The sequence below is a fragment of the Dysidea avara genome, chromosome 7 (assembly GCF_963678975.1).
Source record: "Dysidea avara chromosome 7, odDysAvar1.4, whole genome shotgun sequence".
NCBI lineage: Eukaryota > Metazoa > Porifera > Demospongiae > Dictyoceratida > Dysideidae > Dysidea > Dysidea avara.
This window is the reverse complement of record NC_089278.1, coordinates 13,607,072-13,629,203: the sequence shown is the minus strand read 5'-3', so window position 1 is coordinate 13,629,203 and position 22,132 is coordinate 13,607,072. Positions and strand designations below refer to the sequence as shown.

The 22,132-nt window shown below is 37.3% G+C and overlaps 1 protein-coding gene across 2 annotated transcripts in view; it reads right to left on the bottom strand.

Annotated features, from left to right (window-relative positions):
* Window positions 1-3,034: 3,034 nt before the first annotated feature.
* The window catches only part of LOC136260843 (tyrosine-protein kinase receptor TYRO3-like), a 31,571-nt gene continuing 12,473 nt past the window's right edge, over window positions 3,035-22,132 (bottom strand). For both annotated transcript variants that reach the window (XM_066054726.1, XM_066054727.1), the window contains exons 5-12: window positions 22,034-22,125; window positions 16,716-16,817; window positions 15,718-15,801; window positions 13,763-13,977; window positions 7,881-7,990; window positions 7,655-7,814; window positions 7,448-7,584; window positions 3,035-3,224 (exon numbers count right to left, since the gene is read on the bottom strand). In XM_066054726.1, the coding sequence (XP_065910798.1) occupies window positions 7,498-7,584; window positions 7,655-7,814; window positions 7,881-7,990; window positions 13,763-13,977; window positions 15,718-15,801; window positions 16,716-16,817; window positions 22,034-22,125 (850 nt within the window). In that variant the 3' untranslated portion in view covers window positions 3,035-3,224; window positions 7,448-7,497. The remainder of the gene's footprint in view (window positions 3,225-7,447; window positions 7,585-7,654; window positions 7,815-7,880; window positions 7,991-13,762; window positions 13,978-15,717; window positions 15,802-16,715; window positions 16,818-22,033; window positions 22,126-22,132) is intronic.

Below are 22,132 nucleotides of genomic sequence, written 5' to 3'. Positions count from 1 at the left end.
ACTGTCCTCAACATTAGTAGATCTGTGTTCTGTAGTGGAATTGTTCTCCTGACAAAGGCTGTAATGGTGGTTCAGTGCAAACATTGTGGCAGGCTTCTGATAGCAAGGCAGCAGTGATATCCCACAATTCATTATGAGGAAAGTCACCAAAAGAACAGCTAAAAGCATGTTCAACAGTCTTTGGCTTCCACAAACACAACTAGAAGGCAAGGAAGAGAGCTGCCAACCATAGCGAAGACAAAGGGCATCACGAAAAGGCTCCTTTATGTAAGGTGTAGCCATGATCTGAAAGAGGAAGGGTAGTAAGCCAGCATTTAGTTACACGTATCTGACTCGCTGTATTCACAGACTTAGTAAGCCTTCTCACAGGTCCCTAGTGGGATAGTGTTCACAGAATTAGATGGCACTCAAGACACTCTGTGTAATATCATATGCAGTCAAGTAGCAGTGATGCTCCATTGTAGCTACCAGGCCTGGTACTAAGCTACTCATATTTAATAAATTGTAAATGGCAGAGGGTATACCATTTTTGTACGTGGATCATAATGGAGGCTAGTTTTATGTATTAGGTAAATGCAGCTCAGCAACAACTTCTGAGGCATAGCACATTTCAATCCCCATAATGAAAATGAAAAATGACTGCGCATGCATGCCCACCCTTGGGCTTTTTTTTTGACGATAAACTGCATGTGAATCAACTTTGCCTGACCTTAGCTATTTGGAATGGCTACATTCAAAGAATTACTAGCAGAAATCTGCATCACTGCCCATGTAGTGTTAAAGTGCAATTGTTATAAAAGTATGGTTTATGGTAAGACTGATTCTTGAATATGTCACCTGCATGGGACAGACCCCCACTACAATTATTGAAACAATCCAGAGATTAACAATTTTTCCAGGTAGCCTATTCCAGTGATTCTAATATGCTGACAATATGCTTGAGTGCAAGGTTTCTAGAACTTAGCTAATGCATAATGATGATATGATCACATTGATATCCCTGAAGATTATACTACCTTATGACCCACAATTAAGGAATGAATGCTATCAACAACTATACTACTATTCTCATATAAATTTTCCTTTTCCCCCTCTGTAGCTAATTGAGCTTTGAAACCCTCTCCTCCTTATAGCTAATTCTCCTTAGACCAGCTAATTCTCCCTCCTTAGATCAGTTGTGTAATACGTATATCAGTGATAAGTACTAGATATCAGAGTTTCCCTTGGCTCTAATATCTATGTTGTCACAGCAAGAGGTCAGAATTTTGTCAGTAAAACTCTGTTTAATAAAAAAACCCAGATCAGGGCCAGGTGAGGCAGACAAATTATTATTTACTATAGGCAAGTGCCTCAGCTGTAGGAGCCACATGCACAGCCCAGGATCCAGACTGCAAGTATATACAAGTGGTCTTTGGTTTGAAGGAATACAAGTCCTTCAAGTACACAACCTAAGATCATGCAGATCCAGCGGGTTGCACAGGGAGCAAGTGCACCCCCTCCCTTCACAATGCACATCATAACCATTCACTTGAACATACTAAATATTGGTTCAGTAAAGCAACTCATGATCAGTGGTGGACTCGTTCAAATCAAAGAAATAATTAATTTGTACCAGGATACAACACAGACCACTCAGATAGCATAATATTTTACTATTTATCACAATTGAGATATTTGTACATAAAAGCTACAAAATTTTAGTATTAAAATTATTTATCAACATCCTCCTTTTTCTCAGTTAGAGTGATTAATGACACTATCTCAGTCAGTGATTGATGCCAATTCCCCTAATCAGTTTAAGAACCTCCTGGACAAGCACCATATAAATGTAATGTATGATTTGTAAATATTATTATTGTGTATGACTGGTGTAAATGATTTGGATGTACAGGCTTACGCTTCTATCCAAAATTTACAATTACAACTCAGTAAAATTTATGAAATCCCTAGACCAATCAATAACTTCTGGGAGGGGGGGGGACACCCTATACTTACTACACCTGTATCCCTCTTTCCAAACCCTGAAAAGTAAATACAGTGGTCTTGGGTTTGAAATATGTATAATATATTATTAAAGAGGAGATTTAGATATACTGCTACCTTGATCAAGTATGGAAGCTCTAGTAGCAGGTGTCTGGGGAAATGGCTAAAGAAAACTAGCTATATAGCCTATAGAAAGCAGGGGATATCTATAATCTGCTATATACATGCATGTGTTGACACTAAACAAAATTTTTGTGTTTGAAGTATAGATTTTGTGCTGTAGCTATATTGTCGTAATTTGTACAAACAGTTATAGTGAAGTTAGAGCTTGTGTGCATAGCTAAGTGCCATGCAGTGGAGCAAGGAGGGAAGGCTGATTCAAAAGTGAATTCTCAGCATAGCATGCTCCAATGTGGGGATCTGGGGGGCATACTTCCAAGGATTTTATACAAAAATAGCTGTGACTACAATGGCTTTAAGAGAAAGATTATCTGGAAAGAAAATTAAAGAACTATAATATTATATAGCTACATATACATGAAATAATTTTAATAACTCTTAGAAACTATTGTTTTATGGCAATTTTAATTTAATGGTGGACTGTAAAAATGGGAAGTAACCATGTGGATTGTAGGGAAATGGTTAATCAAATGGTGGATCACAAAGTGAGTTTTTAAGAATAGTATTCTCAAGATTAGATCTTGTGGTATTTTTAGTAAAATATATTTTTAGTAAAATAGCATGCTGTAAAAGAGATTTTAAAATGCACTCACATATTATGTATTAAACTTCAACTTTATGCTTTCTGTAGTGTAGGTTGTTGTTTTAGTCTGACTTTTTGACAACTATACCATTTGCAATTGCAACTAGCCGAAAGTCACTTACAATTACCCTTTTGGCCACAACTAGTCCCTTTTTGCCCCTGACCTGGGGATTAAGAATATATATGTAGTTGCAAATGGAAGCATATTTTCAACCCAATCTCAAGTTTGGAGCTAAAAACTGAGAATATAACCACTATTATGATAAGCTATGTCACTAATAAAAATATTTTATATGATTCAGCACACAAAAGAATTTAACTTTAAGCAATTGGTATAATCATTAAAATAGTGTGTATGCCACACACAGTTTGTGTTGTGTGCTAACTAGTTTCTACATAGCAATCAGAAGAAACCAGTTCTTTAAAAGTTGGTCGTTGATTTGATGAAATTCTCCAACAAGACAGCATTATTTGGTACCTATACATGTAAAAATACACAAACATCTTAATACATGTATGAAAATCACCCTACATAGGCTATATATGGCTTTAAATGTCTTCAGACTATGTATAGTGACTACTATTAATTTTTTTTAAATATTGTACGGTATGGTAGTACGACATAGTGGGAATCATGAAGGAATTTCCTGCTATTACAATTCTGAAACCAGCCTCACATTTCCTTCATGATAGCTGCAGTATTGATCAAATCTAAAGATGCATTCAGATGGTGAGGACAATTACAACAATTTTCAATAGAATTTAGCACTAACTTAATGACTGATGCCTTTAGCCAAGCATAGCTCAACTGTGGTTAATACTACCAGCTTAATTTCTTATCATTTGACATTACTTTCTTGGTTGCCACTTTTGATATTACATCTTTTCATACTAGCCTGTTTTAAGGCCTCACCCTTTTACACAGCTTGGCTGTTTTGAATTAGATCATCAAACAGTACGCTAGTACTGTGTAAGTAGGGATCCCCCAAAAATGATGCGTGCCACCTAAAATGCTGCCTTCAAAAATTTTCCTAGAGACATCTTACACGATGAAAATCACCTTAACGGAATAATATTATTAGTCCACTAAACATCAAATGCAGCATTAAAACAAGAAAAATGCTAATAAACAGCCGAATATAGGATTTTTAAAAATCACTAAAACTCACATTTTAGTCTCACTGCCAGCCAGCCTACCTTCCTGAAGGCTGGAGGCCAAATGAAGCAGCATACGGCCACCATTTTATGCCACAATAACAAACTCACCTATGGGATGTGCCTTTTGGGGTTCCGACAAGTGTGTGCCCTCTGTGCCTTGTCTTTCTTTTTATCTTCAATCAGGCTAGTCTTCTTCCTTCTTCATGTAATGAAACCATATTGAGGCATTGATTTTTCCTGTAGTAGTAGCTAGTTATATAGTTGCAGCAATAGTCTTTTGTAACTATTTATTAATTATGAGGAATGTCATTTTTCTATCAACACTTTCCTTGAGCAGCATATTTAGATGCCAACCTGTAACTTCACGATAGATTCAATGCCACGCCTATTAATTAATTATTGTGATCTGGTTGATCAATAAAAATCGAACACTGAGACCACACCTCTTAACAATCTATCATGATGACACACCCCATTATTGGCTTATCTGTATGCTAGCACAATGAAGTATTGACACACCCCAGGTAGTGAATGGCTGACTCAAGATACTCTAATACAGCAGCCACCCTAATAGAACAGTCACATGTGTATAGCTGCATGCTATAACAAAAAAAAACCTAAACTAGTAAATATTAATTTAAAAATGAAGTAGGGATCCAAGCAATAAAAGTAGTGAAACAAGAGATGAATGATGGTACATTGGCATGTTATAACAATGATTTTGTTCAAAGCCAAAGTAGCCCACTGAGCTATACTGTAATACCATCATTCATCTCTTGTTTCACTACTTTTTATTGCTTGGATCCCTACTTCATTTTTAAATTAATAATTTTTTAATATATACTAGTAATATCATTGGAGCCATTTCTTGGACACCACTTTTGTTATCAAATCTTTTCATACTAGCCTATTTTTCAATTAGCAATAACTCCACCTCTGTGGCTATGGTACTACTACTGCACAACAAAGGCTATACCCTTTTTTCACAGCTTAGCTATTTTGGATAAAATATTATATTGATTGCTATCCTCCCACAAAGAGACCTAGGCCTGTGAGAAAGCTATTGAAGGCTTCTCTACATGTACAGCAAGTCAAACATCACAAAAAACCTGAACTATCATGTCATGTTAAACATTATCTAAACCAAAACAGCCAAGATGTAAAAAAGGGTGCAGCCCCAAGAAGAGCCAGGGTGACAAAAGTTGTGACATCAAGTACAAATTCATCTGAATTGTCGATTTTACCTACCATTACAGCCATTTCTTGGTGCCACTTTTGATTTCACAACTTTTTTTCACCCTGGCCTTTTTGAGGTCGCATCCTTCTTTACAGTTAGTTTGGTTTAGATATGGCTTTGGGGCTTCCTTTTAACTTGTTGTTTCCTTTACTACAGGAATTGTTGAATAAGACATACATACTTGTGCATATGGCTTTGTGTCTAATTAAATATTTGTATATTTAAAACTGAATAAAATGATTATCACGTAGGTAATGAGGTGACTTGTTATCAGTGCTGGGCAAGCTACTTTGTAAAAGTAACTAGTTACATATTACATATTACTTGCAACTGAACTATTTAGTTACAGTTACATATTACCCATAAAATAAAGTAACTGTAATAATATTACATATTATATTACTTTGTGTCCACAGCCTTAAGCTGTCACGTGTGAAACTACCACCTTATCACGTGACATGATTGCGCTGTTGGACAATATGCAAATTTTGGTTATAAGTAAGAAGCTGGTGAATAAGCTTCATTCAGTAGGCCTCGTTACTTCGCTGTGGCTAGGCATTACTCAGAGGATAACTAATGAGATTAGTAACTTTGTTACTTGTAGTAATAATATTACGTAATATTAGACTCGTTACAGTAACTATATTACTTAGGTAATGCGTTACATTTGTAAGTAAAGTAGCTTGCGTTATATCACCTGTTTTTATAGCGTATTTTGTTATATTACTTTGTTACCACAAAAGTAATAATATTACGTAACGCGTTATATAAGTAGCACGTTACTCCCAACACTGCTTGTTATATATCTGAACTGTAACTAAACTCTGTTTGTTTGTAGGTGAGGTGATATGTTTGTAGCTGAACTCAACAGTATGACTCGTTTCTACCTGATCTCTCTACATGGTCACTTCTACAGGATGACTTGTGACTTACTGAATGTTCTAATAGGATGACTGCACTATTAGAGTATCTCAATCTACACATAGTTTGTTTCTGCAGCATAACTTTTATTGTGAATTTTTCTAAAATACTGAAAGGTTATTCTACAATGATTAATTCACCTATACACCGATTGTCAGTTCATTCCTATAAGTGGCTTGCCTAGTAGGTAAGCCTACTAAAAGTTTTTTTTATTAACAGAACTCGATTGTGTGATCATTACATACTGGTGGTTTTTGTATCTTGTGGTCTTAAACTTGATCCTTTCAAATCACCAAAAGGCATTCCTATGCAAATTTCAGCTTGACTGGAGTACAAGTTTGTGGATTTTGCAAAGTGTGCAAAAAGAGGTAGAAGAAAATAACCTGAAACTTTGCTTACTTGTATCGGATATGGCTGGGTAGATTTCCTTAAAATTTGGTATGTGGACTCCCCTACCTGGCGGGCAACTCTATAACAAAGTTGGTTAAAATTTGATATGTGGACTCCCCTAACTGGCAGGCAACTCTATAGCAAGTTGGTTCAAATCAGTTAAGGGATCAAAAGAGCTACAAATGTGTGAAAATTGCTTTTTCTTACTACGTTAGCACAGATAACTCACTTTCTGTGTAAGGTTCACTTGAACTGCTTTACTATGAGGTTGTATTGGTCTATGGAACAGCTGAGTTGACTGCAGTATACTAAAGTAAAATGTTTTGGCTAGTTGTAGACTATATTTTTACAACCATGTCAGCCAAGAATTTGATGAAACATTTGTGCATGGCAGCTGGCCACAATTACTAGGACCCATCAAAATTTATCTGGTAGAGCTTACAATTAGAGATATCAAAAGTAACCAAAACACAGATCCCATGTTCATTTCCAATACTGATATACATTATTGTAACTATGGTAGAACCAGGAGAGGAGCAGAAATGGGAGATTTCTTGGTAAAATCATGAGTTGTGAGCTGGGAAACCACGTGCTCAATACTACAATAATGCACTAAGATCATCTTCTTGATCCAGAAGAGGAGAACTCAGCGAGTACATGCCACACCCCCAAACAGTTAATTGGCCTGCAGGTGTGTGTCTATACTGCAAAATGTCTATACTGCAAAAAATAACAGGTGGTGGAAAAAAGGAAAGAGATGCTTTATGATTGTTTTCATTGTGTTGTTACAGATAATAAAGTAGCTACTGACATGCAATTGAAAGACACAAAACATGACTGCTTTATTGACTGTCATTAAAGGCATGACTACTTTATTAGAGTATCTTGAAGTACGTATGCCCCAGACCTCCTAAAATGGCAACCACATTTAACAAAATATTTGGCAGTGTAGACCAGCTGACCACAAATAATAAGTATACTCTAACTCAACTTACATTTCTTTTGAACAAAGGATAGGCTGATTTAATCGATTTCCATGTTTCAATTACTGTGGCATTTCAAAATTCTGGACACCAGGATACGGTTGACGACCCAAGCTAAATATCTCCCAACATGTTATTCCATAAGACCACTAAACAAGTAGACAATTGTGTATTGTACACGAACTTTAATGATGACTCTATTGATAATAATTCACTAACCACATCACTTTGATGAGTATAGATCTTGTCATATATTGATTCAGGTGCCATCCATTTCACTGGCACTTTAGCATCATGAGTTAGTAAGTAGTAGTCATTTTCATAAATATCTCGACTAAGATCAAAGTCTGAAATTTTAACAGCTAAGTCAGCATCTACCCTGTGGATAAACAAGACCAAGCAAGAGGTCAACTGCTATAGATGAATAGTATTACAATATACTTACATGCAATTCCTTGCAGCAAGATCACGATGTACAAAATGTATCTGTGATAAATAATTCATACCCTTTGCTACATCATGGCACATTCCTAGCAGAGTTGAATATGTGATTCCCTGTAATATAAGAAAGATGTAGGTTATAACTTAATGGGAATTTTAACCTCAATATATACAAGAATATGAAACAGTATCCATTTGTCTATCAGTGATGTGAAATATGCCTGAAAGAGCATATCTATCTACATATGAAACAGATGTGTAGTTACTGATTCAATATGGTACACTTTTTCTGAAAGTGCCCCAAGTGCTACTAAATGCTAAATGTGGGGGCTGCTAATATACTTTCATAACTAAGTACCAGCTATTACTCCATTCACCCCCCATAGTTAGGACTATAGTTACTAAGTGTACTAATCTAGTTCAGCAGCCTGCTCAATGGCTGACATGTATAAATACGCAACCAAATGATTATTTAGTAATCCTTCATCATAGAATATAATCATCTAGTCATAATTTTGTGACTACACTCAGCCATGCTGAACTCTTAAGTTAAATCCTACAATGTAAAGCTGCATGTCACTCAATATAACGAGTCAAAGCATACCATACATTTGAACTAGTTGGATATCAAAGATATGAGCACACCCTATCCCATGGCAGCATGCTAGTTAAATCCCAAGCGGTGTCTTTAGATACTCATGCTAAAGTGGCATATACAGCGTGCATATTATGTGGGGATTTAAGGTTTCCTAAACTTTTAGGGATTCAGGAAATCCTCTCCAATTAAACAGCATGTGGAGTATTGAACAAATAAGGTTTCAGGGCCCCCTAATCTAGGATTCACCACAAAATAACAAGTATTGCTAAGGCCAATGAAACTTGATTACCAGTTTCTCGCTCAGATTTTTGAAAATTTGATGCGGGCGGGCGGTTATTATTCATTATTCATTATTTTCCAAAAGGCACAACACACATCCCAAACATGAAGATTTCTGCCAAAAAATTGAGTCTACATTGATTACTCCTGCATTAAATAGCTAAAATACGTTACTAATCCATATAACAAGTGATTTTTCCATTAGAGTATAGCTCATTGCTCCATTAGAGTAAAAGTGACTGCTCTATTAGAGTATTTCAATCTGCAATACCAATAATGAAATTCCATGCGGGTGTATCAAAAGCATGCGGGCGATGACGCGAAACTGCTAATCAAATTTCATTGGCCTAATGTACTAATGCTATTGTAACATGCGCATGCATTGATTTTACACGTGATAAGATTATTCTAGAAGGTGAACATTACATGGTGTCAGAATGGACCGATTAAATCCACCAGAAGCATTGAACTTAGACGGAACTAACCTCGCTGAGTCATGGCGACAATGGAAACAACGTTTCGAACTGTTTTCGCTGACTAGTGGACTTAGTTCAAAAGACGCCAAAATTCAGGCAGCAACGCTCCTACACGTGATCGGCCCAGCCGCCTTGGAAATCTATAACACTTTTACCTGGGCGGATGAGGGAGACAAACAGAAGGTCGAAGTGATTCTGGCGAAGTACGAAGCCTACTGTATCCCAAGAACAAATGTAACTTGGGAAAGACACATGTTTAATACACACAACCAGCACAGCGATGAAACTATCGACCAATATGTCACTGATCTCAGGAAGAAAGCTCAGATGTGTGAATTTCGTGACCTAAAGGATGGCCTAATTTGTGACCGAATTGTTTGCAGTATCAGATGTGACAAAACTCGAAGCAGATTGTTAAAAGAGCCAGAATTGACCCTGCAAAAAGCTATTGACATACGTATGCAGAGCAAATGAGGCTACACTTACACAAATGAAATCATTTACTGCAAGCACCCATGATGATCTTACAGACATACATGGCATACGGAAAGATAAGCAGTTGTGTGATCGATGTGGAAATTGGCATACTAGACAGCAAGCATGCCCAGCTTTTGGTGCAGAATGCCGCAAATGTGGACGTAAGAACCATTTTGCCAAGATGTGTTGTACAAAATCACGACCACTTCACGGCATACATATGGATGACAATGATGAATCAACTGATGATATGTTTATCGGTGCACTTCAAAAGAACAACATCACCAAAGAGTGGCAAATAACAATCACCCTCAATAACCAAAGAACAAAGTTCAAAATAGATACCGGCGCCCAATGCAACGTGATCTCCAAACAGAAATACCTCACGGTGTGCAAAACACCCCTCCAGAAATCCATGTCTAAGCTCACTGCCTTTGGAGGTCATACCTGTGGGAAAGCAATCATACCTTGTGAATATAATGGTCACCAATACATGGTCGAGTTTGAAATATTAGATCAAGAAGTTCCTAGCATTCTTGGTCTTCCCACAACCATTGAAATGAATTTAGTTCGCCGTGTTGACACACTTGATACTGTGATGGATGGACGAGACCCAGTTTGTACCGAATTTTTTGATTATTATAGCAATGTGTTCGCTGGTTTAGGCTGTATCAGTGATGTCCTGTACCATATCAACATCGACTCATCCTGTCAACCTGTTATTCACCCCCCACGTCGTGTCCCTATTAAACTGCGACCAAAGACTCAAGAAGAGCTTCAACGTATGGAAAATATTGATGTGATTGAGAAGGTCAACACACCTACTAGTTGGGTTAACAGTATGGTCACAATTGTCAAACCTAATGAAACACTGCGTATATGTATCGACCCACGTGACCTAAATAATGCAATCAAACGTGAACATTACCCAACACAAACTATCGAGGATGTTGTAACTAGAATGTCAAAAGCTACAATTTTTTCAGTCTTAGATGCTAGTTCGGGGTTCTGGCAAATCAAACTTGATGGGGAAAGTGCCAAACTCTGTACCTTCAACACACCATTTGGGCGATACAGTTTCAAACGACTTCCCTTTGGCTTGTCATCCTCACAAGATATATTCCAGAGAGTGATGCCACAAATGTTTGAGGATATCGAAGGTGTGGAGGTCGTAGTGGATGAAATTCTTGTCTGGGGAGAAAATGAGCAACAACATGATGCTAGATTGGTACAAGTTCTAGAAAGAGCCCAACATCGTAATTTAACACTCAACAAGACAAAGTGTCAAATGAAAAGGCAACGCATTGCTTATCTAGGCCACATACTTACCAGCCAAGGGCTTCAACCTGACCCAAAGAAGATACAAACAGTTACCGACATGCCACCACCACAAGACAAGGAAGCTCTTCAACGTTTTTTTAGGTATGCTAACTTATCTCTCAAAATTTATTCCAAATCTCTCCCAAATAGCATCACCACTCAGAGCACTGCTAGAGAAAGATTCAACATGGGAGTGGCACCATGAACACAAAGAAAGTTTTCTAAAACTCAAGCAACTTGCCACTACTACACCAGTGCTGAAGTATTTTAAACCAGACAGACCCATCAAATTATCTGTCGATGCCAGCTCCAAAGGACTGGGTGCTGTTCTAATTCAAGATGAACATCCTATAGCATACGCCTCAAAATCACTTAGCAACACTCAACAAAACTATGCACAAATAGAAAAGGAAATGCTAGCAGTGGTATTTGGGTGCACAAAATTCCATGACTACATTTACGGTGTACCCAATGTGAAAGTTGAAAGTGACCATATACCCTTAGAAGCAATCCTGAAAAAGCCCCTGTGTCAAGCACCACTTCGCCTACAAAGGATGATAATGACAGTACAAAAATATTCAATAAATGTGGTTTACCGTCCTGGTAAACAGTTAGTGCTTGCAGACACCCTGTCCAGAGCATTTTTACAAGATGATGAGACTTTAGAAGAAATTTTTGATGTCAATGCCTTGTCTATTGTGTCGATGTCTGATGAAAAGTTAGCTCAGCTGAAAGAAGCAACTGACACTGATACTCAATTACAACAATTATCATCTATGATCAGAGCCAGTTGGCCACCCAGCAAACGAGATGTTCCAAAAGAGTGCCTACCATTCTGGAATTACCGTGATGAGCTCTCATTGTCTGACAGCATTGTATTCAAGGGTGAGAGAGTGGTCATTCCAAAGAAAATGCAGCAAGAAATGCTGAAACACATCCATGGCTCACACTTAGGCATCAAGAAATGCAAACGCAGAGCTAGAGATGTCCTATTCTGGCCAGGAATGACTTCACAAATACAGGAAATGATTTCACATTGCCAAATATGCAGTACGTACCAGAGAAGCAACATGAAAGAACCATTGTTAGCTCATGAAGTACCAGAACGTCCATGGTCACAGGTGGGTGTGGACCTCTTTGTTTTCAATAATCAACACTACCTTATACTGGTTGATTATTATTCTGGATTTGTCGAACTGAATTCGCTGAGCACAACCACCAGTAAACAGGTGATCATACATTGCAAATCACAATTTGCACGTCATGGAATACCAGATAGACTAATAACTGACAATGGACCACAGTTCTCCAGTGACACCTTCAAACAGTTTGTCTCAGAGTACTCTTTTGAACACTGTACCTCAAGCCCACATTACCCCCGTTCCAATGGCATGGCTGAAAGGGCTGTCCAGACAGTAAAAAATCTACTCAAGAAGGCTATCCTTGACAAACGTGATCCTTATTTAGCACTTTTGGAATACAGAAATATGCCAGTGTCTGATGCACTAGGTTCCCCTGCTCAACGGCTCATGGGACGCAGAACCAAAACTCGGTTTCCAACTTCGAACAAGCTTTTACAACCTAAAACAATCCACCCTAAAGCAGTACAAAATGAGTTGACGAAAAGAAAAGACAGGCAGAAGTACTACTATGATAAACATACAAAGCCACTCAGAGAATTTTCAAAGGGAGACCAAGTAATGTTCAAAGGAAGAGATAGATGGCATCCAGCAACTATATTAAATATGTTCGCTCCTCGATCATATGTCATTAAAACCCCACAAGGACAAGTCTATCAAAGAAACCGACAGCACTTAAAGGCTAGAAACACCAACACTGAAAATGAAATTGACGCTAGTGATGATTGGTTAGAGGATGATACTATAAATGACACTATGGAGACGGACATTGCTGAAGGAGAAAGTCCACCGCAGAACCCAATTGCACTGCCTACTAATTTGAGATGTTCACAAAGAACGATTAGAAAACCCACGAGGTACACCGACTCTGGATATTAAACTTGTGATGCACACACAGTTATTATTGATTGTACTTATGCACACATAATCAATGTTGTCAGTTGTAGTTGTATCCCTACAACACACTTCTGTAACAAGGGAGATGTAACATGCGTACACCATACTAATGCTATTGTAACATGCGCATGCGTTGATTTTACACGTGATAAGATTATTCTAGAAGGTGAACATTACATGTATTATCTACCATCCAAAAGTTTCTCACTACCTTAATAAAACAGTCGAGGGTTTCACCAGTTTCCAAGAACCAGTTAACTACAAGATCAATATGCTCTACTATAATAGTTGGAGTAATACGAAGCCAAAATTCTTTTTACTGGGTTAAGTTTGTGTCTAAAAAGATTACATATTGTACAATTTAATGTGGCAAACCTTATAAATGAACTACAATATATAATGACTTCAACCAACATTGCTTCTCTGGCACTGTCAAATGTATCAATATCTCTAAAATAATTATCGTACTAGCAATCACAGCTTTTGAAGCTAATGCTTTCCATGGCTATCAGCTTGCATGAGTAGAGCAGTTGCTCTTCTATTTTGGAAATGGAAACCAGGTAGCAAATTTTCCAGAGCCCTCAGGGTCAGGTACTCTAATAGAACAGTGTATTTAGTTCCCTTAAATCCTGTATGCATTATTGCACACGCAATACAAAGCATATATATATGTTATTGGAACAGTTACAATGATACATACAGGAGGAAAAGTATCAACATCATCTTCAGAAACACGTTTTGACAGCAGATAATCTTTTAAATCTCCATTAGCCATAAATGGCAGAACCATTGCTGGGATACTATCTGAATCAATACTCACTCCAATTAGAGGTAGTACATTAGGATGATCAAGTATCTTCATTCTGCAGCACTCATTCAAGAATGATTTCACATCATCCAATTCACCAGCAACATCTATAAAATCAAAGTACTACTATTAGAACTGCATCATAAAGTGGAAAGGTTTTATAGTTAGTCTATCATGTTTCCCCTGAATTCTCTCATGGCTGTTCTACATTTGTTGCATATGTAAGTGACACACCCCTTTCAAGTTGAAAAGATATGCTTTCCAGGCAGCTTATGAGGTCTGCTACAATTTTTCCTAGTTGAATACCTGAGAAACCCAATGGAAAGGTCATTCAAGAAAGTTTGTAAGTTGTTATATTTCAAACTGTTGAAAAGAAACCACCACAGTGCAAGGCTTACATGTGCTCAAGTTAATACTTTGGTACATGCTGGAATGAATTTGTTCACGTGGATGTGTATGGACAAATATAGGTAAATAACAAGGGAGATCATGTAGATAGGTTGTAAGGTTGTAAGAAAATTCAACTATTTACCATGAATGATTTAGGTGGTAGGCATGACACTATTAACTGTTTTGATCGTATGTGATACATGAAGCTAGACTAGAACTAATCAGCTTACTCCAACTGTTGGAGACATGAATCAAAAATTACAGACAATTTCTATTTCATTCTTACAAAACATATGGGGACATTGATTCTATACCTTGTGCTATCAGCAAACAAAATGGAGTACAAAAGAAGACAAAGGTAAGTCCATAATGAATGTATTGTATGTACTGCAGTATAAAAACACTTGTTGGGCTGAAAAAATGTCTAACTGTGAAAAATCAAGCCTGTAACCTTAGCCTTTATTGAGTTATGCCTGTCTGAACACATCACTGAGACTAGGTTAGTCAATCAGTCGAAAATTTCACCTTAATTTATTGGAAATATTTCAACTCACATTGTGAAAGTGAGAGCAGTCAACCACTAACAGATATAATGTATTGTAAATAGCCATCTCAATAAGTAGCTAATAATGTATCTGTAAAAACACAGTAAGAACAGTTTACAATGTTATAACAGACCTGAAATATTCTGCTTCTAGACTTGTCATAGTGTTGTGAAGGTATTGTGAGGCTGGTTTCTGGTCAAATTTTTTTGTAGGAAATGCAAAGCTTTATGAAACACAATCTACCACTGTAAATAAGGTTAACAGACAAGGAAGCCTTGGATATAGTTCGTAGTGAATCCCAGTTAATAGAACTGGAACCCACAATTGTTAATACTCGACACCATTGCATGTGCAAATGACGATTACGCTATCGCTACTTGTGGCAGAAGGGGTGCTGTTTGGAATTGCTCATACTGAATTAAGATTGAAGCTGCAGCAAACACAGTCACCCACCCACTCACCCTTGACTACTTACTGGCATCCACCTCACTGCAATCATGCATGCTAGCACACTTTGTATAATTACATTATTTCACACATTTTGTGCACCCAGGGCATGGTGCAGTCAGGCTGCTTGATATGACTAAGTACTGGCTATAACTGTAGAAATACAGCAGCTAAATTCCTCACTAGGGCAAATGCAGGTGCAATTAGCACCTAGTATCTAGCAATGTCCCGGGCTGCCCCGTTATCCCCAAACTATGCATAGCTTTAAGCCTCTAATGCATGTCATAGAGCGGTAGTACATGTAGGCCGGCTGATGTAGGATGTTAACCCTACTATATACGCAGTACTATATGATGTACATGTGTTCAATTCAATTTATACCTGGAAATATTGTGTGTTAATGAGTATTTTAAAAGCTGTAATGGAAAATTAATGGTTCTGTAGTCCTTGCTACAAAACACTCACCTCTTAAACCTTTAACAGCTACCTCAATCTCATTATCAGTCTTTGGATTGCAATATTGACTTTTGCACACCATTCCGAAGCTCCCTATAAATATCACATATAGAAAAAAATGCAAATTATTAAATAGAAACAAATTATTAATGACATGACCACTACACTTGATATACATAAGAATGCAGGCCTAAATATTTTTACATTACAGGTTTTTGCAATTGAATTCGTCGCCTTTGCAATTGAATTCGTCCCGTTTGCAATTGAATTCGTCGGTTTTGCAATTGAATTCGTCGCTTTTGCAGTTGAATTAGTCGGTTTTGCAATAGAATTCGTCGCGTTTGCATTACAATTCGTCATAAACAAAACGGCTCCAAGAAACCAACCCGTTCATTAAGAGATGAACTATTTATGCCTTGGAGAGTTACACTTGAGACACTAGAAGGTAATTGGAGCTGGTAGTACGCGAAGTTGATAGCTGTCTGACAAGTTAATTAGCTTGCTCGCGAGTGACCACACCCATCGCGAATGGCGCAGTAGAGTTTGGAATGTTGTTGGAGAGGCTGTAGAGGAAGAATTATTGCCTTATAAAGAGTTGTTTACTACTGTTGTACTTGAACAAGTTCTTGTAGCAGCTGCTACATCATGTTTTCATGTTTGCTCCAGCTGCCATTCTTGTTATGGACGAATTTAACTGCAAAAGCGACGAATTCAATTGCAAAAGCGACGAATTCAATTGCAAACGGGACGAATTCAATTGCAAAACCGACGAATTCAATTGCAAACGGGACGAATTCAATTGCAAACGGGACGAATTCAATTGCAAAAGCGACGAACTCAATTGCAAACGGGACGAATTCAATTGCAAAGTCGCCGAATTCAATTGCAAAAACCTGTAAAAGATGAGTGAAAGTGCAGTGAGGGAATGCTGCCACATACACCTGACTAATTATTGTCAAATGCCATCTTGTTGGCTACAAATGGAACTGTGTAATGTGATCACACACCTTCACCAATGATAGAAAGTATCTTCAAGTGTTCTGGTGGGATTAGAACATCACCCAGCTCTTCTTTGAAGGTGGCAACTAGTTGTGATCTCCCTAGTGTAACTACATACAGCTACTATAATTTCAGACAAATAACTAAAGCAAGAAAAAAATCAGTGATCAGTACATAGTCAATTTGGTGACTAGTTTTAGTGATGGCCATTTATGGGGCAGTTAAGTGGTGACCAATAAGTATAGCCATTATTGAAGCTATATATCTTTCTACTGTGCAAAGTTCAGGGAAAGACTGCCACAGCTAACAAGTTGTTCCTACTAAACAAATCCCCCTTTGGTTCCGTACTGTATGATGGTTTCAAAGCATTCTTTGAAGCAAGTTTACAAAGCAATTTGAATGCAAATATATATGTGACTGGATTTTGGATAAACAATCCAAATTGCACATTAGAAGTTTTGAGATAAACAGTTTTAGAAAATTCAAGTCAGCTTAATTTTCCAAGGATAGCAAGCACAAGTATGAAATTTACACTAGAGATGCACCAATCTATTACCTTTCAGACCACTTCCAGTATTTGCTTACCAAATAAGATAGAAAATCTGAGCAGTTGGATGAGCAAAGTAGCATCACAAGTGTTCACAAAGGGGAGGAGGGTGGGGTGGGCAAACGATAGACTTCAAAATGGAGATTGAAGTCCAGACACAAGATCACAGGACTGTGCTGGCTTCTTGGTGGCTGAAGTGCAGCAAAATCAACAGAAAAAATGTTTGGCCAACATTATATCAGGCCATCCACCTGTAAGCCACTGATTCTTGCCACACAAGGCCCTTCAGACTGAAGGCCAGAAACCGCCATTCAAGCTTTCCACTCCACCCAGAAAAGACATCTGTTAAACCATCCTAGAGTAGTTTGAGCAGTACCGAGGGTAAAAACTAGTAGCATGATAGTGTAGCTATCCACTAGCGGTCTTAGTTGGTCTTGCCTGATGTGCAATTTGGATCAGTTTTGTAAAATCTGGTCACAAATAACTAGTAATTCTTAACAATTTTCCTGTACTGTAGGCACTAGGAAATGCATAAAATTCACACTAAGTTCTAAAGAAGTAGCTTTACTACTAAAGTACCTACCCACAGCATGATGATTATATAGGACAACAATTACCCATCTGTAATTAACGATCACTATTTTATCATGAGTAGTATTAGAAAACCTACTCAATTGGTCAAATAAATGCTTGATTGTGTGAGTTACATAATCATTGCAAACTCTTTCCAGTGGTATGTGCTAAGTGGGAGTTTCTATTTTACAAGAGCTTGGTTGCTACAATCTGTTCTCTACATAAGGATTTTCTGACCACCATAACTATGCGGTGTCACTCTGCACCCACATCAGTACATACAATAGTGTGTAGTGCAGCCAAGTACGGACGTGCGACAGACAAGTGTGTATTTTACAGAAACCAAGGAAATGTTATTTTTACGATAATGCCTAAACAAAACCTAATCATTTCCTGTGGAAACTCCCTCAGGGTAGGACACCTCTTATTCCAAATATGTATAGAATCAATCTAGCCATCACTGAAATATGCACCTTCAAAGTTTGTCTTATTTTTTTTCACATGTTTCTTCTTAATCTTCTTATGTTTTTTGTACACTTTAAAAAATCGCAATAACTTGCTTGTGCTTTAGCTGATTGACTTCAAATTTCAGTAAGAGCAAATGCAGCACATTTACAATACAGATCAACCACGTATCATGTCTAAATGGTAATCTGCTTGACAGAATAACTTGAAAAGCAGTATGTACATGAAATAACTATTGTAGTGCAAACCTTTTGTGGTTTGAAAGAACTAAGAGTATTAAGAAGATAAAAAGCAAACACCAAACATGTGAAACAGGCACGATCAAGATACTTTAATAGAACAGTCACCAAGAAGTAGAAATGTTTGCAAAAATGTTGAAAATTTTTCCTCCAGGGTTAAACTAGGGACCTCCACACTTACGTATACACCCAAACCATTTACCACCCCACTACTGCTATCAGTTTTGTTCACCTCATTTAATTTCTACCTTACAAATGAAAGATCCAGCTTAGTTGCTACACTTTATATTCTCATAGATCTATCAGTGGAAATTCTAGATGATCAAGAACATTCTATTTGTGCTGTATTAAGATTTGCTTAGAAAAATATTTAGAGTACTACAAAAATATTAAAATAGGCTATATCAAGACACACAATGGTTAATTGTCATGCAGCCAAACACAGCCAATGTAGGTGCATGACCAAGAAAATACCGTTTTCACGTATCTGTAGCTTGATAGTGCTTGAATGGTAATTAACCATTTTTTGTTGTGGAAATTTCCCCATTCCTAATTTGAGTCAAACCTTCTCAGCCATCACTGAGAAGATAGGCTTTCAAATTTGTCTTATTTTCATTGTAGTATTTTTCTAGTCACCATGCATATAGAGAGTTAATTCACCTACAAACAAGTCACCTTTCAAAGCATTCAACCTTGTAAAATCACCCTGTAGATCTTGCTGTTGATGCTTTACGTACATAACATCCTGTACAGGGTTCAGTTGTGTAACAAGTCACCATAATAGCTACGTGTGTGCATTTCCATTATGGTATCTTGAGCACGGTAGGAATATAACACTTCTTATTGTTTTACTATTGTGCACTACTCCAGCTTGTTTCAGTACTTTTTATCGATGTGTTATGGTCCCTACTCTAGTTGAAAATGCCAACTTTTTTTGTGTTATCGAAGACTGCTATTTGTCTGAATCTATGTCAAGGCATAGCTAGAAATTTTAAATAGGTGAGGCAGACCTGCAATGCTTTATGAATGATGTATGCATGCATGCATGCATGTGTGGAAGTACAATCAGCATGCGTAGCACTAAGGGGTCTGGGGAATGCCCCCAGGAAATTTTTGAAAATTAAGAGTTGCAAGATTAAATATGGAGATAATTTTAATCCTATTATTATGGCATTTGCAAAGAATGCACATTATGGTATTAGTAGTGTATATAGGCACTGGTAACATGTCAATCCAGGGGGTCTGGGTTATGCTCCCCTGGGAAAGTTAGACCATCCGAGATTGATTGTAAAAGCAATCTAAGCAGTTTAATTTTATCAAAATTATTATATTAAAAATTTGCTTGACTGTTGGGTGACTGCTCTATTAGGGTGACTGCTCTATTAGGGTGACTGCTCTATTAGGGTGACTGCTCTATTAGAGTATATTGATCTTTCTTGCCCAGTTTCTGAAAACCTTAGTAGCTAACCCCCTAGAGCTGCTCCTGGATCTTACTGTGTACAATAAGTTGAACTAAATAACATATAACTTTGTTAATGCAAGCTTTCAATACATCTAAAACGTCCAATGTAGCTCTCAATTCAGTGACTTCAGTCACCAATATTTGGTGAGGCAACTGCCTCACCTGCCTACTTGTAGCTACACCTCTGTATGTATTTATTGTAAATTTTGAAAACTTTTATGACCACATTATCATTAAAAGTGATTAATTAGCATCATTGCAGCCATTTATTGGCTGCAATTTTTGAATTTCCTAACTTTTCTCACCTTGGCCTTTTTTGGAGAACCACACCCTTTTTCACAGCTTGGTTGTTTTGATATAGATATCACTTGTTTTGTAATTGAAAGCCCCAAAACCAGCCTATAAGGCTTCCTTTTAACTTGTTTTTTTTCTTTATACAGGAATCATACAGTATGATAGTACTGTGTAGCAGGGACCACAAAGGTGTAAGTGTGGCCCATGAAAAATATTACACAAAAACCTGATTGCAGAGGTGCTTTTCAAACAGTTCTTGATTTGTAATGCCATGTAACGGGTTGAACATAGCTGACAACAAAGCATAATGGATACTTCACTTTTCAGATGATAATTGATAGCTGGGTGCGTGACACCATTTCTTTCTTTTGATGCAGTATACATGGATTCACCAGCCATAATTTTATTTTACAAAAAAAGTTACCAAACAAGTGCACAAAAATTTGGAATTTTCAACTAGTGTAGGGACCATAACACATCAATAAAAAAGTACTGAAACAAGCTGGAGTAGTGCACAATATTAAATCATAGTAAAACAATAAGAAGTGGTATATTCCCTATTAGCATCATTCTTCCTCTTTTGATTTCCTAACTATTTCTAACCCTGACTCTTTTAGAGGGCTGTGCCCTTTTTTCACAGCTTGGCTGTTTTGGTACAGATTAGGCTTTGCATTTACCCGTATTTAATCATAATCATATTTGTTGGTTAATATAGTTCTAACAGCTGGCTTGTAAGTTGTAACATAATGAGTCTATTTGACCAGAACTTTAAAAAAGAGTGTTAAAACTAACTTTTTATACTTTAAATTTCAATGTGGCTTATGCACTACAGTCCCCATAAAACCAGAGACAACTGTAATGAATCACACAAAATACTATTCCATATGAGCCATGTATAAAAACAAGATAACATTTGGTCAGTCAGTTCATAGTGAGCTACTTGTACCTCATTGCATGACAACAGCAAATCTCATACAAAAGATGCATACATGTTTATTCTGCAATTCTCTATGCAAAGGGAGTTTGGCTGTAAATACGCTGTGTAAAAGTAATTATCAATCAAAAGAGCTAATATCTGTAGCATCCAAGAATGAATGTAAATAAAATTAACAAAGTTTTTAATATTGGACTGTTATCATTGTAGTCTTGCTGCATCCTAATTAGCTAGTATGGTAGTACGGTGGTTGTCTTTTTCAATAGTCAGCGTAGAGAAAAAAGGCTAACCAATTAAAAGGAGTTGACTGTGGGAATGCAGCAAGACTGAATGGAGAAAGAACACGTGTTGTTTATTACAGGTAGTTGCATTAACAATTATTCTTGGCTACTCTAGATGTTAACTCTTTCAGTTCACAGTGTAAGACCCAATCAAATAACAAATCTCTTACAATAACTAATTGTGTTTATTTATTTATTTGAGTTTGCACTTTTTTACTTTCTTGGTCACATGATTCATTACCGTGAATCTTATAAATTGTTATGTGTGTGTGTGTGTGCGTGTGTGTGTGCGTGTGCGTGTGCGTGTGTGTGTGTGTGTGTGTGTGTGTGTGTGTGTGTGTGTGTGTGTGTGTGTGTGTGTGTGTGTGTGTGTGTGTGTGTGTGTGTGTGTGTGTGTGTGTGTGTGTGTGTGTGTGTGTGTGTGTGTGTGTGTGTGTGTGTGTGTGTGTGTGTGTGTGTGTGTGTGTGTGTGTGTGTGTGTGTGTGTGTGTGCAAAGCTCAAATACTAATACACTTCAATATTTGTTGTACCTCCTTTGTTTTTGGTAGAGCGATAAAAGTCAGTGCTCTCTACTCCATATCTGTCATTGTATGATATCTGACCAGCCAAAACAATTGTGCGTCTTTATA